Here is a 17396-nt window from a genome sequence, read left to right as displayed (position 1 = left end):
AAACCTGCCTAATGTATTTCCGTGACCACAGCTCAGTACGCATACACATGTATGTATGCTAGGCCAATCCCACATTTTTGACAATACCAGTTAATTGATCCTTTGACAGAACAAAAGACTCTCGTTAGCTCATGAAACCTGATGTTCAAGTGAACGCTAAGCCTGGTAGCGGGGTAGTGCCCGGATGGTATGACGCGAAATGTATTGTCTTCGGTCATGATCGGTCGCGGTTGATTTGAACGCCATTCAGTTGGAGTGTGAACTGCGTAGAAGATCACCGGAACACTTTCTCCTATTTCAAACATAAAATGCCTTCGATATTTCGGTAATCAAGTCAAAACTGCTGCAGCAGAAGGTAGGGCGAGGTATCTATGCTTCGTATTGGTCTTGATTGGTTATAATAGGTTTTTATTTTAGTAAAAGTCGTGCAGTCGGGCAGAGAATGAACTGCGCAGTAAGAAACTCCAGTCGCAAGCGAGACAAAGGCTTACTTCACGGATCATGTGCATCGTTGTATTTCATGTACATGCTCACTTGCGATATCAATTGCCATCTCTAATCAATTACCATTTGCCCTCACAAATTAACGACCCAAGTCTTGGTCACAGAGACAACATCTACGATGATGTTGATGGTCTCGAAGTGCTGATATAATTTTCGCGGTGTTATTTTTGGTAAGTCGGGACTTGTTTATTTTTGTGATTGATGTGTCTTGCGACCGTTGTACCTTGTATGTCATATCATTTTAGAATAATGTGTTTCAATTCTAAACAATTATTCACTTGGCTCCACGATCCCGACTGCGGTGTAGCACCCGACTATATCTGGCATGAATAGGGAATACGCTGGTTATGGATGTCAGATCGTGGTTCCCTGACTTTTGCAAACAATTCCACTGGGCGTATCCCACGCGGCGACACCAAGGACCGCTGGCTGATCTATTGATATGTTCGTAGAAGGGTGTCAAAGTCGGAGAGACGAAGGGCCACTCGTCTCTTGTAGGGGGTTCATTGGAAGTGTTTGCATTTGTTAGCCTATAAAGTTAAACACAAGATTTTAATCCTTGTCTTGGGTGTCTTCGAGAGAACTGATCACACACAATTCCCAACCTACTCGTCAGCTAGCTGACAGATTATTTGGGTCGAACGTGTTGCTGAGATGTTTTTGAAGATATACTTGTGGCTGTTGGAAAGACTTCTTGTTTAAACAGTTCCATCTGCCCCCTCTAAGGCATACGATGGTAACTAATAACTTGACTGCGGAAAGATCGCAGGTTGAAAACAATGGTTTCGCAGAAAAAAACAGACAAAGGCTTAACTCACGGATCATGTGCATCATTGTATTTCATGTACATGTTCACTTGCGATATCAATTGCCATCTCTAATCAATTACCATTTGCCCTCACAAATTAACGACATCTGCGATGATGTTGATGGTCTCGAAGTGCTGATATAATTTTCGCGGTGTTATTTTTGGTAAGTCGGGACTTGTTTATTTTTGTGATTGATGTGTCTTGCGACCGTTGTACCTCGTATGTCATATCATTTAAGACAAAATGTATTTCAAATCTAAACAATTATTCACTTGGCTCCACGATCCCGACTGCGGTGTAGCACCCGACTGTAACTGGCATGAATAGGGAATACGCTGGTTATGGATGTCAGATCGTGGTTCCCTGACTTTTGCAAACAATTCCACTGGGCGTATCCCACGCGGCGACACCAAGGACCGCTGGCTGATCTATTGATATGTTCGTAGAAGGGTGTCAAAGTCGGAGAGACGAAGGGCCACTCGTCTCTTGTAGGGGGTTCATTGGAAGTGTTTGCATTTGTTGGCCTATAAAGTTAAACACAAGATTTTAATCCGTGTCTCGGGTGTCTTTGAGAGAACTGATCACACACAATTCCCAACCTACTCGTCAGCTAGCTGACAGATTATTTGGGTCGAACGTGTTGCTGAGATGTTTTTGAAGATATACTTGTGGCTGTTGGAAAGACTTCTTGTTTAAACAGTTCCATCTGCCCCCTCTAAGGCATACGATGGTAACTAATAACTTGACTGCGGAAAGACGCTGAGGTGGTTGGAGATGCTTTTAGTCTAATGTTTGTCATAGGGCCTCCTCCGATTTAAGGGCATAAGTACCTAGCATGAGTATGCTACTTGGTGTGCCCATCAGCGGGCACCGTGCATTACTGGTTGGCATCAAGTACTCAACTTCAAAATTCACATTGTGATTGTCTAACCGGAGGATATGCCTTTTTAAAATGATTGAAAGGAAATATTGATCTTGACTCTGTCCTTAACCTTTATTTGTCTCGTCATTTCAGCGGTGATGTACCATGAGGCCGGCCTATGAGATGTGGTAGCGAGAATGGTTGGTGTCAGTCTGCACAAGGACGAGGACGCAGTGCTAAGTTTGCACCGGTAAGAATACGACGAAATTGCGTACAAAGTTTTCATACTGAGATACCCACTTCATTTGAATGAGAAATATAGTGGAGATCCATTTGCATATCCCAATGCAAGCAAAAGTAACTTCCAAATGATGCACTGTGTAACGTAATGATGGACTCTAGTCCAATCGTGCAATCATGGCGGCACGCATCAAACTAGGTGGATGCTGGTCTTGAAGGCAAACAGAGGGTAAATGAAGATTGCACCATAGTTTTTATTATCCTTAATCTGTCAGTGTGCTCCTGGGCAGCCCCCCCCCCCCGCACAAAAAAACTTATATATTTAACTTTATCTTCAGATAGAATGACCAATTGCATTCCCGCGACTGACTCGCGGCATCATTCCATCGATGTAACAAGTCCCCTGTCCTACTTCTCCAACCCACAGGACGAGGCCGCCATGGAGACGAAAGTTAACTGTGGATCAAGGGCACTCAGATATCAGGATGAATACGTGTAACAGTTTTAAATGCCCTAGGATAGAGTGTTCCGGGAAAGAATGATTGATTTGCGCTTGAAGGTCAAGAGTCTCAGTAGACCCATACCTTAGCCTGACAACAATGAATTAGGAAGGACACTTTTTCCAGATGAGCATTCAAAAATTGTGCACCGGTACGAGAGCCTGCTGTCACCGGAGTTAGAGCCTGCTGAACAATCTTTTGTAGAACATCTCTCAATAATGTTTGTATTTCGACAGATCAAGACACCATTTTGTCAGTAGAATTAACATTTGAATTTGACCTGAACATATCACATAAAGAATGGAAAGTTTCACAAATGAGGTTGTTGTTTGTACATTTTATCATAAGGCCCCATTCATGATCCATGACAACATTTGACAATGGAGACAATTTTCATTTGAGATTGAACATCCTCGTCGACCATTGCGACATTTGCGGTCGGGTTCACATACGAGTCACATTGTCACGATGTCGTGTTTCTCATGGTGCCCCATGTCGCTTCTGGATGTGCCCTCCCCCTTCATAGCGCACCATGGCAGTGTTGCTACATAGTGTACCAAGTCCATGCCCCTTTACTAGGCGTACTCTGTCTGATTTGGATGTCGCTCTCCCAACAAAGTGACCATGTTTCTACAGGGTGGACCATGTCTCTACTGAATGTATCATTTCTCTACAGGGTGTGCCGTGTTTCTAATAATATACTATTGCTGGGTGTGCCATATGCTGCAGGGTGTGCCATGTTTCTACTCGATGTGCCTTGTCAATGCAGTGTTGATAGGTAGCTACAGAGTGTACTATGTCTCTGTTCGATGTGCCATCTCTGCTGGGCGTGATATGTCTCTACTGGATGTGTCATGTCTATCCAGGGTGTGATATGGCGCTGCAGGGTTGCACTATGTCTCGCTCGGATGTACTTCCTCTCGACATGGTGTATCGTCTCTGCTGGATGTGCCATGTCTCTACCGGATGTGCTCTTTCTCTTCTCGATGAGCCATCCCCAGACACAGTGCACCATGTTTCTGTACAAGGTATGCATCTACAGGGTGTAACATGTCTCCTCCTGATGTGCCTTCTCTCCACGGAGGTTGTTCCATATCTCTGCTGGATACGCCAAGTCTCTACATGGTGTCATGCCTCTTCCCGGCGTGTTCGGCCTGATTTGGATGAAATTTTTGCGAAATTTGGCTTGCTTTCAAAGTCCATTTTTAGGCTACTTTTACCGAATGACAACTTGTATATGTTGCTACCACAGCGAGAGATTTGAGACAGTCACAACCAGACCGAATCAGGGCTGGCAGCCACACCGTCTTGCTAACACAGTGAGAGATTTGAGACAGTCACAACCAGACCGAATCAGGGCTGGCAGCCACACCGTCTTGCTAACACAGTGAGAGATTTGAGACAGTCACAACCAGACCGAATCAGGGCTGGCAGCCACACTGTCTTGCTAACACAGTGAGAGATATGAGACAGTCACAACCAGACTGAATCAGGGCTGGCAGCCACACCGTCTTGCTAACACAGTGAGAGATTTGAGACAGTCACAACCAGACCGAATCAGGGCTGGCAGCCACACCGTCTTGCTAACACAGTGAGAGATTTGAGACAGTCACAACCAGACCGAATCAGGGCTGGCAGCCACACCGTCTTCCTAACACAGCGAGAGATTTGAGACAGTCACAACCAGACTGAATCAGGGCTGGCAGCCATACCGTTCTCCTAACACAGTGAGAGATTTGAGACAGTCACAACCAGACCAAATCTGGGCTGGCAGCCACACCGTCTTGCTAACACAGTGAGAGATTTGAGACAGTCACAACCAGACTGAATCAGGGCTGGCAGCCTCACCGTCTTGCTAACACAGTGAGAGATTTGAGACAGTCACAACCAGACCGAATCAGGGCTGGCAGCCACACCGTCTTGCTAACACAGTGAGAGATTTGAGACAGTCACAACCAGACCGAATCAGGGCTGGCAGCCACACCGTCTTGCTAACACAGTGAGAGATTTGAGACAGTCACAACCAGACCGAATCAGGGCTGGCAGCCACACCGTTCTCCTAACACAGTGAGAGATTTGAGACAGTCACAACCAGACCAAATCAGGGCTGGCAGCCACACCGTCTTCCTAACACAGCGAGAGATTTGAGACAGTCACAACCAGACCGAATCAGGGCTGGCAGCCACACCGTCTTCCTAACACAGTGAGAGATTTGAGACAGTCACAACCAGACCGAATCAGGGCTGGCAGCCTCACTGTCTTGCTAACACAGTGAGAGATTTGAGACAGTCACAACCAGACCGAATCAGGGCTGGCAGCCTCACTGTCTTGCTAACACAGTGAGAGATTTGAGACAGTCACAACCAGACCGAATCAGGGCTGGCAGCCACACGTCTTCCTAACACAGCGAGAGATTTGAGACAGTCACAACCAGTCTGAATTCTCTATCACATCTATATGAGGGACAACTTAAAAAGGGAGAAAGAATCAAGTGATGGGGAACTGCGTTTTCATTAGTATTATAGACTTTTTAACTTACATGCTCATGAACATTTTGGACAAAACGAGTGAGATAAAAGTAGCCTAATTTCGACAGTGATCCAAGCCACTTACTACTCAATTTGGTGGTGTTAAGGGTCAACAAATACTCTCTTCTTCTTCTTCTTCTAAAAGTTTGGGTGGTGTGCTGAGGAAGGAGACAATGACAGGAGTATTTTCAGGCAAGAAAAACTCCACAAATCTTTGGGTGAAACTGCTACTATATTTGTGCATATGCCGACAAATTCTATCAAATTTCATGCATGTGCAGTAGGGCTTTAAAAGAGGCTATAACCTCAGCACATTTCAATTCTTCAATGAATCCAAAACTTTCTGTGACACCACGCCTTTAATTTCAATCAACTTCACTAAAAGTAACCTTTAACACAAAAAGAATCTTCAAATAAATTCTTTAGCTTACAGGAATTCATTGAGTGGAGGGTTATAATATGGTCCATAACAATTCCGCCAGGATTTCTCTGCTACACCCCTTTATAAGGGAAAGAAGCCTAACCAATTGTATTTGTATGATCAAAGATCACAGGGCTGTAATCGATTCAACACTGGTCGCTGCCGAACTCGCGGCATCTTTCCTCTGCCGTGCTTGCTTTGCCCTCATCGCTTCCGTGGTGGTGAGTGCTTGCCGCGTTAGATACTGCTCACGTAAGATCTGCTGCTTGACCATGTATGACGTATCCGGGACCATCCAGTCGATGAACGCTTTCAGAGCAAACACAAAATGCTGCAAAAGGAAGAAGACAGAAATTACCACGTTGCTTTGTGGACAACCTCTTGGACCTTGGTGGAGATTGTCCCGAAAGTTTGAAATGTCACATCCTATTGGTAATACCTTCAACAGACTAGCATTTCAAGAAAATTTCGGAAAATGTTCAAGTTTCCTGAAAATCAATGATTATTAAGGTCTCTAGAGGAGGCACTCTGAGGTATCAAGGAGCAATAGTTTGAGCCTCAAATTCTTGGAACATAGAGCTTGATGTGTAAAGACAATGCAGCACCCAGGCCTAGATCTGAACCCAACAACACTTGGAGGCTCAGCGATTGTGAACTGGGGATGTAAAGCCAGTATGCCACCGTGCTCCATGAACCTGTACCTACCTCAAAAACAATGACAAATGCTAGTCTAGCAGCGAAAATGTGCCAGTAGGTCATGGTAAAGGAGTATGGCTTGTTGTCGTCAGGCGGCGCCAGATAGCCACGGTATCTGAAACACAGAAGACAAATCAGACAGATTCATCATTTAACAAAGACAACTCGTAGTCTCGATGCCATAAAACTTGAAGTGGCCAGACACGTGTCTGAGGCGAACATTCAATGTGAACTTCTCCACATCTGCCACCATCATCATCATCATCATCATCATCATCATCATCATCATCATCATCATCATCATCATCATCATCATCATCATTACCATGTATATCCTGTCCTGCTGGTCTACGTTTTCGATATCACGATCAAGCATATGCGTGGCACACGAGTAGTTCACAGATTTACCAAAGCATCTCATCCACTTTTCAAATAGGTAGTCAGCGCAACTTATGATTTTGTATCATTTTCAATAGAAATATTGACAAACTTTGGACGCACCTGCAATAAGTTACATTTCCAAAGCCGACGTCATGAACTGACTGATTGAGGCGACTCTCCGACTGGAAGTCTCGCACATCAAACAATGACAGTGAATACTCGACGTAGCCATGCAATGTAAAGTTCTGACCGCCTGTGAATCGGTAGATGGTCCGAGGAACAAAGTCAGATGTATATGCAATGATGAAAGCCTGAAATGTGAATATGTAGAGCATCAGTAAAGTCTAAGAGATAATGCAAGAAGAAGATTATGAAGTTCAATCTGATTGTCGACAGTTTCACCATTGTCCACAATTGGTGTTATTATCACCCAATCTTACAACTTCCCAGTATAGTGTACACCAGCATAGTATTAACACCAGTGTACTCCAGTATAACTAATGCAAGTTCCCCTTCTTGGGCTCTGCAGTCAATCAGAACGTTTTTTGAAGGTTTTGACCCCACTCTGCCCTTTATCTTGGACACGCCACTGAACTCACATTTGACACAACAACAATTTACAACTTACATTTGAGAGAACAGCCAGGTACGATATTGATGTCATGATATCAGCCCAAACTCCAATATCCTGGCCGCGGGCAGCTAACGGCCTCCTCCACTGGGTCACAAACTTGTAGGCATCTAGACGGATCTCTATGATGTTATTGATGAGGGCAAACAATGGCGCGAGAGGGAAGGCAGCCACAAAGATTGTGATGAACCCAAACTGAACAACTGAAATTGACATATACAGATCTCTTTTAATATCAAGCATAGTTTGTCTTCTTAGCACAGCTAAGAAAGCTAGTTTCCATCTTGGCCTACCTCAGAAAAGCTTGGTAACATGATATTTGAACGTAATTGATCTGAACTATTTAAAAACATCTTTGCAATCACGCCTGGTCTCGTACAAAGTCTATAAAAGTTTTTGATCTCAAGCCGAGGAAACACCTCACTGACTCCACAGAGTATCGATAAAACACTATGCAAGGTTAATTTTCTCTGCTTTTAAGAAAAGAACCTTCTTAGACTCATTGAACATCTGATGGACCTGTTCAGATATTCAAGACCATATCAGACCTCCTCTTTAAGCAGAGATGAAGCAAATCCAAAATCTAATTTTTAAACGCAATCAACCTACCCATTTCGAGATATTCCTCGAACAGGCCGAGGTCAGGCATGGATGCCAAGTCAAAGTCTCTCTCCCATCTCGTGTAGACATTGTCATCTTGTAACTCCACCTTCTTTGACTTCTTTGCACGGATCTTGTTGAAGACAATCCTGTCAAGGAAAGAAAAGAAACAAGTTGTGGACTTGTGATTCAAACAGCGTTGATTCGATACTCAAAACATACACTTATGTTCCTTGCCAGGACGTTGCGTGCAGTCGTAAAATTGAGTTAATACTTGTGCCAGGGCAAATATATATACCGTCAAAGTGAGAAAAATGACTAGCTTGGATGGACTTCTCCATTTAAGTTGAGGACGGATGCATAATGCCAAAACTAAAACTTGCCCCTGAGCATGATGGGTGAAACGAGCAAAGACTAGAAAATGCTCTACCTGAGTCTGGTGTAAATGTCTATGAAATTTTCAGTAAAAGCAATTACTATTCTTTTCTTCAAATCACTGAATGAACACTTATACGGATTAAAACTGGTAGCCATCAACGTTACCGAGTTGTGTGGGTCTTTTAGATGATTAATAAGAGGACGTAATGAGAAAAAGGCCATGTTTACTTACGGAAGGATGAGTTCCTTGGCATTGTTGAGTGCTTGCTTCCCAACCATGACAATGAGAAGCTGGATACAGAGTCCGATCATGCAGCCGGCGGGGTCACACTGGAAGCAGACGACAAATGGATGAAATGTAAACAAAGCCAGAGTAACTGAGACAGGGCCTCCAACTTTCGCACACATATGATCAAATCCTCAGATCTGACAACCTCAGATCTGGTAATCATTGTCATCTACAGTACTTGGAACTCAATAATCTTGGTCCACCATGCGTATCTCATTGAAAATATTGAGACCCACCTGCCACTAAAGCGCACTAAGTATTTTACATGCAAAGTTCTGCTACGCTGCAATCAAGGTGTGTTAGAATGCTAGAATAAGAGCGTGTTGCTGTAGGTCTACATAAGGCTGTTGCAGTCACTATGGTTATGCTAGACTAGGCGGGTGGTTAATGGCCTACGTGGGGCTTTTGTAGTCACCTCCTCGCCGCGATACCCTGTCACACTGTAATCATATTTGCCAGGAGTGCCAGTGAATCTGAAGGGAATGATTGGAAAACTCACAACAAAACAGTAACAATTCAATCCCCTTCTTATCTGTAGCTGAATGGCCCAATCTATCAGCTACTAGATATCAAAGACTTGTGGGCTGAAGAGAGTAAATTTCGTCATGAGCTGCGTACAGCCCCCAGAGCTGGATCTGTATAGAGTTCACATTGACACTTAAACGATTCCAATCAAGAAAAAGATAACATTCTGCTCACCTGCCCTTGAAGAACGCAATATAGAAGATGGTCGAGTAGTAGTTGACGAACTGGAACAGGAACATCTTGAAGGTCAAGTGATCTTCAAACTCGGTCTCGGTCCTTGGACACTCTGCAAAGGAGAAGAACAGAGATGGAGAAGTTATCGTTACATGTTATCAAGGACCGTTATCAAGACACTAAGCTTTATTTCTAATTTCCACCTGGAGAATCAGAGTTTAGGAAATCTTTACACAAAGTATCTCTCTTCTGCTTGGGGTGAAAGATCTTCTTAAAACTTATTGAAAACCTTTTCAAATGTTGTTTTACATCACAAATCATAATGGTAGATATACATACCAAAGTGGGTAAGTGCTATTGCGATGACTGTATACAACTGGAAATGGAGCAAAAGTCTAAAATCATGAAATGCTAAATCATTTTTAACCAAGAGAACTGTTTTTGAGAGTTGAGAGGAGAAATGATGTTATGCATTGTCATATATTCTCTCCATGTTGATTCTTGTACCTTAGCCCCACATCCCATGAACCCCTGCAAACAGACACCTCTATAGGCAAGACACCTCACGTCGCCGCTGAAATCATTGGTCCACACCGTTGTCTCACGAATATCTCAAATGATAGGGGGGCTGCTCTCTTTGACAGCATATGGAAGGTACGAGAGCTTGTTACAAGTAATGGAGGATTCATCAACAATCCACTAAAAGTGAATTTACCTTGTTAAACGCCGTGATGACAATGAGCGAGAGACAAGCCCCAGTCACCGTGGTAGTGATCCTGGCGTACGGCCGCAGCGTCTCACTTCCCAAGTACAGCAGCGCCACAATGAAAACACGGTAGACTATGACAGCAAACACGGCAGCTAGGACCAAACAGATCTGAAGAAAAGTAGGTGAGATCTTGAGAGAGAAGCCCTGGTGTTACATATCATTTCCCTACTTGATCCTGAGAAGGCCTCCTAAGTGAGGATGCCCTCGATGAGAATTCTCTGACGGTATCATTGAAAGGATCATTCATTAGAGTGCTCTTGATCAGCACTCTCTAATGGTACCATTTGTAAGCTCATTGACATACACTCTAACGGTACACCCTAATGGTACCATATGTAAATGCATTGACATACACTCTAACGGTACATGCTAATGGTACCATTTGTGAACTCATTGACATACACTCTAACGGTACACTCTAATGGTACCATTTGTAAACTCATTGACATACACTCTAACGGTACCATGTTCATCGCGATTTGTTCCAGTTCAAGGTATTATACAGATTTGAATGTTTTTCTAAAAAAGATGGAGAACTCACCATGAAGAGAATGACAGCAAACGATGCACAGATGCGCGATCCACTGTTGTAAAGTGGAAGATGTGGTTCCAACTGCTGTGTCGCTGGGTTCACCTTCTTGTGTGTCACTCTGACCTCGTACTCTGGCCGCAGGTTTTCCTCCACATCCTCAAAGTTGGCCACATCCCATTCATACTGGATTTCCTTCTCAGTTCTTTTCCAGAACTCCAGAAAGAGAGTGGCTAACAACAGTAAGATTAAAACAAAAGTTTAAAGTTTGAGTTTATACTACGATATCCACTACGGGTTAGTACAACATATGCAAGCTGTGAAATAGAAGGTGAAAATCGCTAGCATTTCAATGTTGAGTTTGACGTGTTTTAGAAGGGATTGATCCGTCCCTCTCGGTATTGGTAATGTCTCCCCAAACACTGTTCAGCTGGAGATGTCATCTTGCCTGAAACCTCATCAATTCACCTCAGTTTTAGGTGACCTGCTAGCTCCACTTTCGTGGTGTTTGGTGAGACACCAATGTCTCGTGTAATCAATCCTTGAACGACAACTTACCCCAGAGAGACATGAAGATAGCGAAGAAGACAGTGGCACCGTTATCAAAGAGATACGTTAACTGTGAGTATAAACAACTCTCCTTCAGCCTCCAGTAGGAGCATCTCAAGTCACAGATGGGACACATGGTGATATTGCTGACGGCCTCGTCATAACAGATCTCATTGCTAGAAAAGAGAATGGATAGCTCAAGTCAAGTTTAGGTTAAGTGGTGTAGGAGCACTTTGCTATTTCTCAGTGTGCCTCTTTGGAGACCTCTATTAGATGCAATACTTGTCAAGCACTTTGAAAGACCAAAGTCAGAATTGGGCGCTTTAACACAGGGAACGTGAAGAGCCTTACGTTGGGGTGTTTGACAGGACGGTTGCACAGCCATAGATGAAGACAATGAATCCGACCAGCGACGCGGGAATCAACATGGTTGTGTAGAATCCAAGCCATGTGAAGTAGATGCCAATCTTCTCACCAAAATATCTCCTGAAATCAACAAATAAGGAGACCTGCAAAAATACTGCCAAAGATTAGTATATTTCTAAGATTTATGATGACCATCCTGAGGAAACATTCATTGATGTTACATAAATTCATCTTGTTGTTTATGCATCAAGTAATACCAAGGCTCCGAATGCTTTAAGGTTTAAATGAGCCCCTTGCCTGAGAATCCAAGCCGAGATGAGATGTATCAGCCAAGGCAACATTACCATGGATGGACTAGTAGTCGGATTCATGGTAGTGGTCAAGAGGTCCCTGATTCAAATATCACAGTCGGCGTGAGACTCTAGACAGCTCTCTCTGTCCAACTGGCCTTTCTCCACCATGGTGTACGCAGGTGGATAACAAATAATGACCAATGAGCATCTTGAACCCTACATGAGCAGGCTACAAACCTGATGAGATCAAGTGGTTGAAATTTGTACCAGCACGCCGGCCTGGCCCAGGTTTCATAGAGCAACTGCAAAACAAGATGAAGTGCGAGTGAAATCTGCATTCTGCGGTTTTTGCTTTTTTTGTTACGACAGGGGACAAGCAGCCATCTTTGAAGGTATGAGGTGGGAGCAGGTTGTGAGCCTCAATTGCCCTTAGCTCAGGCTACTCACAGCTCCAAACATGGCAGAACCCACAGCTTTGATACTCCGCGATAGAAGCAGAGTGACACCAACCCAGCACAGCTACTATCCTGAAGATGAGGAATATGAAGGTTTATGACAACAAACTGAATACCACACCACTTACATGTCGATCGTTATCAGCCCCATGTGTCTTGATGGAATGCTCACTCCGGTAGCTGCCCTCATGAAGCGGGAAGACAGCTGTGAACACTCCGTGATTGATCAACTTCCTCAAGCCTGAAATTTAGGCATATATACCATAATTCTTTGGAGACTGGGGCTATTTTGATCACATTTTATCAAGAAACGATAGGATTACCGAGATTGAAATGATTCAGAAAGTGTGAAATGACAACATTCCAATGAGAGATCATGCCGATAGCTTTTGACAATTAGTTTTTTAGGGGGGGCGGGGGTATTTTGTTGTCCCTCTTCTGGCTTCCCTTTGATACTGGGCACATGTACCTATATCAATTCTGCTTTCTCCAAATCGGGTTCGATTCAACACCTCATGTACAAGTCGACTCCGCTCCGCGTTCGAGAAGAACGTATCCTTGTCTTCAATGATGAACAATTCCACCCTGTTTCGCTTGAAGGGAGTGGTGAAATACTCTTTCTCGGGCGGGACCAGGTCAGTATCGACTTGAAAGCAGTGAGGCATCTTATCACAGCAGGCGTTGGCTTTGATATCGATATCATTCTCAACAGCTTCTCCATCAATCTGGAAGAATAAGAGCGGATATCAAGCTGCATCTGCATTTTGATAGTTTAAGTGTTTGAGAATTTAAAAAAAATTTCACTCCTAAGACTTTTTGACCGTTACACTTGGTCACTCCTGATGGACAATGACCCTTGGTGTTGCCAAGTGGTCTCTCTCTCTTATTGCAACATCTCAATGTTCCTTTTGAGGTGACTCCTAGCTCGAGCTGGTTAGTTAGTAGCATGCGCATGAATCAGTATACCTTGGTTGCCTTTCTGACTTATCATCGCGCATGTGTAACAATGCAATATCTGGAAGTTCTGTTCTGACGTCTGCTGACGTTGATTCAAAGTCCTCAAAGGAGTTTTGGAAGTGATCTAGACAGATTAACCCTCTCACCTTCATGGGCATCTTCATGTTCATGAGCTCGGCAAAGCGTGTCAAGATCTCCCACGGAGCGTGAACTTTGACGAAGAATGTCTTCCCATCTTGTGATTCCTGCAATTTTAAACAATGTCATTTTCATTTAGAAATCAAGACAGCAATCTTATTTGATGACAGGAATGTGAAATCTGTTAATAACTTATAGCCGATTCACTGACAACTACAGTCTTTTTCAAAACATGGAAATCGCCCTACATCCAAAACAGCCAAACAGTGTGTGTCAAGTGACTCATTCCTGGTAAGGCTTTGTGCGATTCTGCTAAGTGATGTTTAAATACCTCATAATTCGACGTTTCAGATGAAATATATGACATTTTGTTCAACTACTACATTTCTGTGTGAATCATCGAACATCTCAGTGTCTGAGTCTCCCGTGAATTGGGTGTTTATATTGTAGGTCATCACTTCCATTCAGAGTTTTCTCACGTTACCTTTTTGTCCTCTACTTCCAGCTCCATACCATCTTCTATAAGGTTGTTGAGATAGGTCTTCCGACACTCTCTCTTACTTTCATCCTTCTTACTCAACTTATTCAGTCGTTTCTCGTCGACGTTGATACCGACGTCACCCTCGGTGTACGCCAGGATGTAATCGATTCGGCGGATACCATCGTTAAAGAACATGGTCGTCTTTAGATTCTGCTTTGACCTGGAGTTCTGTAAAAACACAAGCAAAATGACCAAATAGCTAATTGAGTAATCATAAATATGTCCGAATTTACAGACAAGCATAACCAAAATTCACCAAAAGTGATGCGTTGGATAAGGATTTTTGGACCTGCAGAACATTGGTTGGTCACTATTGATGATTGGTTTCAATAATGGGTCATTGAAGTGGCCACTTCCATTTGATAAGGTTTCATCTTTTTTGTCAATATGTGAAGGACATATGACTATATTCTACTATCCTTCATAACAGTGAGGTAATCAAAACAGAACTCACTGCGCGGTATATTTCAAACAGTGATATCTCAAATTTGATTCACCACAAAACATCGACAGATTATAATGTCAAACTTGAACTTTTTTGTCTAAATTTAGTGACAGAAATGATGGAACATTGACCATTCAGGAATCGCACTTACAGTTTCGTCCTGAAGGGGTTGACTTGCGTCCTCGCATATGTCCACCTTGACATTGCTTGGATCAACCTCTGAAACAGGACATGACTTATATGTATGAATAATGCTGTCAACATCTCTCAAGCAAGAGGGGGTCCAGGGCACACACCCTCATAGCAGAAAAACTTCTTGATATCCTTTAACTAGCATTGGTGGATTAAGGAATGGCGTCTGCTCCTACCCTTTACGTTGGGGAGGAAAGACTAACCAGCCAATAACGCTCTCCAATTTTAGCCTTTTGATGGACAGAAAATGCATATTAGGAACTTAAATTTTCAAGTTTTTCTGGATGAGAGCCCTCATACCTCCCAAATTTACAGGATTGCACCTTCACTGCTCTCTGGGAGAAGCTCCCCCCCTCCCAAATCTCTTGATCTGCCATCAAATTTACACATGACAAGCTAGAGTACCGCCCTAAAGAATCTAGGCCAGAAATACGATGACTATAAAAGCTGATAAAAGAGACTCAGTTGAGTGCCCCAGGTGTATGCAGGGTTCAGTGAGAATGGATTCCCCTTTGTTACTATATATTTCAAAAGTTGTAAAGTACACGCTGGCTGTAAAGGTATTTACACGTCTGTTAGGATGTTAAGATTTGGAGCACAAGGCCTATTCTACAGAGATTTCGTAAAAGAGTGATTTCCATATTTTGTTTTTGATCTGTGGGGGACATATTGAGGTGCTCTGAACTACACTCCAGACCCAGTTGGCTGGCCTCATCCGGTCGACCAGTACGGAAGGACGATCAGGATGACGAATGGGCTGCATAGGATTCTAAGCCAGAGGACATGGTAGGGCAGTCACTCGTCCCTACCCTCACCATGACTGGAGCCAAACATCTCAACGATTTGAAATAGATGATGATCTTATTATTAAGTATTAACCTACGAATAGCACTACCAACAATAAGCCCTGTCCGGTACTCACTAGGAGTAGGCTCGTCATCACTTTGGTCATAACAAGTGTTGTCATATCCAGTTTTCTCTATACAAGAGAAGAACAAGAGTTAGATTTGGAGACATGCCTGGGGGGGGGGGGGGAAGTACACGATTTATGTAGACATCGGACAACGACCATACCCAGGTAATTCATGAGAACCATAACACTGGCCAGTGTAAGGGTTAAATGCAAAAAGCCTCATTACCACATGTGACCCGCTCTACCAAAACTAGGCGCTTGTCGCGTCTGAACTTGACAGGTTGATACGGACTTGTTGTTCATTTCCCTATTGTAGACCTTTTGTGAAATGTGACCAAATCAGTTTGTAATAGATTTCACAAAAGGTCTACAATAGGGAAATGAACAACAAGTCCGTATCAACCTGTCAAGTTCAGATGCGACAAGCGCCTAGTTTTGGTAGAGCGAGTCACACATGTACTTCTACTTTCCAAGACCTTCATCGTTAAAATTGAATCAATGAAAAAGATCATTTTGGTTGAAACATTAACACTTGCCCAGGTTTTTAGTAGTATACACAGTTAGGTAGCTGACCCTTTCCCCTGGAGTCGCATAACCTGAACAAAACCCCAATTGTTCCCCATCTTACTGAAGTGATCTCAATGGAAAGCAAGAATGCATTTCTGATCCCACGACCAGAATCAAGCAATCAGCTTACTATAAAGAGAAGGTCAAGAAACGATGACCTCACCTGGAGATGATCCATTCCCAGTAGCTTCATTTAGATCTGGGTAGAATCCAGGCTGTGGTGGGGCCAAGCCATCAGTCGCGTCAGGATGAGGAGGCTGGGAGCCAACGGGGATCTTTTCAAACCCTGTTGAGAAGGAAAGGGTTCACAATGAGGTTAGGATTGAGAAATGGTTGAAGAAACCATATTATCAGACAAACCAGTTACTTCTGCAAAGTAGTTGTCGATAATTCCTCAGCACCTTTTGCAGGACAACTGACCAATTACACAAGACATCCAGACATCTCTCAGAGCATTCACTCATCTGTGCAGGAGACCACCAACCAAGGACTCCAGTGGGCCTTCTCTACAAAACCAGAGTTAAAGCATTTGCTAGTCTTTATTCATATCACCTATCATGCATACATATAGTTCTTCATTTGATACTCTAGGAATGATGTCAAACAAATGCGTTCCTAAATAATTTCTCTTTCCTTTTGTCTCAGGAATTCAAGATTAAAAGTCAATACAACCTACCAATAGGTGGCAGTCTTCCGTGGCCCTCAATTTCCCGTGGCTGCATCAGCTCAAACCCTATTCCTGGGTATGCCATGGTTAAAACACACCCTCCTTATAATCCATAGAGCATATGAGACATGTCCCAAGGCAAGATCCTAAGTAAGTCATGCATGTCCTTTAACTGAATACCATATAGCACAGGTATGACCTATATCCTTTTATATGAATTTTCCATTATGGAATGCATAATGAATATCCAAGATAGTCCACCACATGCTTTTCATTTGATAGTTCCCGACCCAGGGAATTGCAATGGAACCTCACTTAACAGACCATAAACCTTTAGTCATCATGCAGGAAACCTCACAGTATTTACCAGCCCCAAAGCTGTCTTTGATAAAGAGGTTTCAGCGATAGTTTGAGTCAAACGCAAGACCAACAATTTCACACAAGACCCATTCAACCAGGATCTGAGGCTTTAAGCAT

General features: G+C 43.3%; 1 protein-coding gene and 1 long non-coding RNA gene across 3 annotated transcripts; one reads left to right on the top strand and one right to left on the bottom strand.

Moving 5' to 3' along the window:
• The first annotated feature begins 264 nt into the window (after positions 1-264).
• Positions 265-3153, top strand: LOC135488677 (uncharacterized). Its single transcript, XR_010447009.1, has 3 exons — positions 265-355; positions 2329-2425; positions 2754-3153. It is a non-coding gene; the product is annotated as an uncharacterized LOC135488677 (long non-coding RNA).
• A 2254-nt stretch (positions 3154-5407) lies between these two features.
• Positions 5408-17055, bottom strand: LOC135487908 (anoctamin-4-like). Of its 2 annotated transcripts, XM_064772132.1 has the most exons (22): positions 16929-17055; positions 16416-16538; positions 15695-15751; positions 14732-14799; positions 14079-14303; positions 13603-13701; positions 12969-13224; positions 12628-12740; positions 12282-12346; positions 11737-11871; positions 11395-11561; positions 10849-11069; positions 10254-10415; positions 9878-9914; positions 9539-9650; positions 9255-9312; positions 8783-8880; positions 8182-8321; positions 7570-7775; positions 7062-7252; positions 6570-6675; positions 5408-6195 (listed from the first exon to the last, which is right to left on the bottom strand). In XM_064772132.1, the coding sequence occupies exons 1-22, from the start codon at positions 17002-17004 to the stop codon at positions 5992-5994; spliced, it is 2919 nt and encodes a 972-aa protein (XP_064628202.1). In that variant the 5' UTR covers positions 17005-17055; the 3' UTR covers positions 5408-5991. The 2 variants fall into 2 exon arrangements, with proteins under 2 accessions (XP_064628202.1, XP_064628203.1); XM_064772133.1 differs by lacking the exon at positions 15695-15751.
• Positions 17056-17396: the final 341 nt, after the last annotated feature.

This window comes from Lineus longissimus, chromosome 5, assembly GCF_910592395.1.
Source record: "Lineus longissimus chromosome 5, tnLinLong1.2, whole genome shotgun sequence".
NCBI lineage: Eukaryota > Metazoa > Nemertea > Pilidiophora > Heteronemertea > Lineidae > Lineus > Lineus longissimus.
The sequence above is the reverse complement of the archived record's forward strand: the minus strand, read 5'-3'. Positions and strand labels throughout refer to the sequence as shown.

Coding starts and splice junctions, on each gene's coding strand:
- LOC135487908 (XM_064772132.1), bottom strand. CDS start 17,004: ATGGCATACCCAGGAATAGGGTTTGAGCTGATGCAGCCACGGGAAATT. Junction 11,562..11,736: donor GTCCTGTCAAACACCCCAAC/GTAAGGCTCTTC, acceptor TCTCTTTTCTAG/CAATGAGATCTGTTATGACG. Junction 10,416..10,848: donor TTGCTGTCATTCTCTTCATG/GTGAGTTCTCCA, acceptor ACTTTTCTTCAG/ATCTGTTTGGTCCTAGCTGC.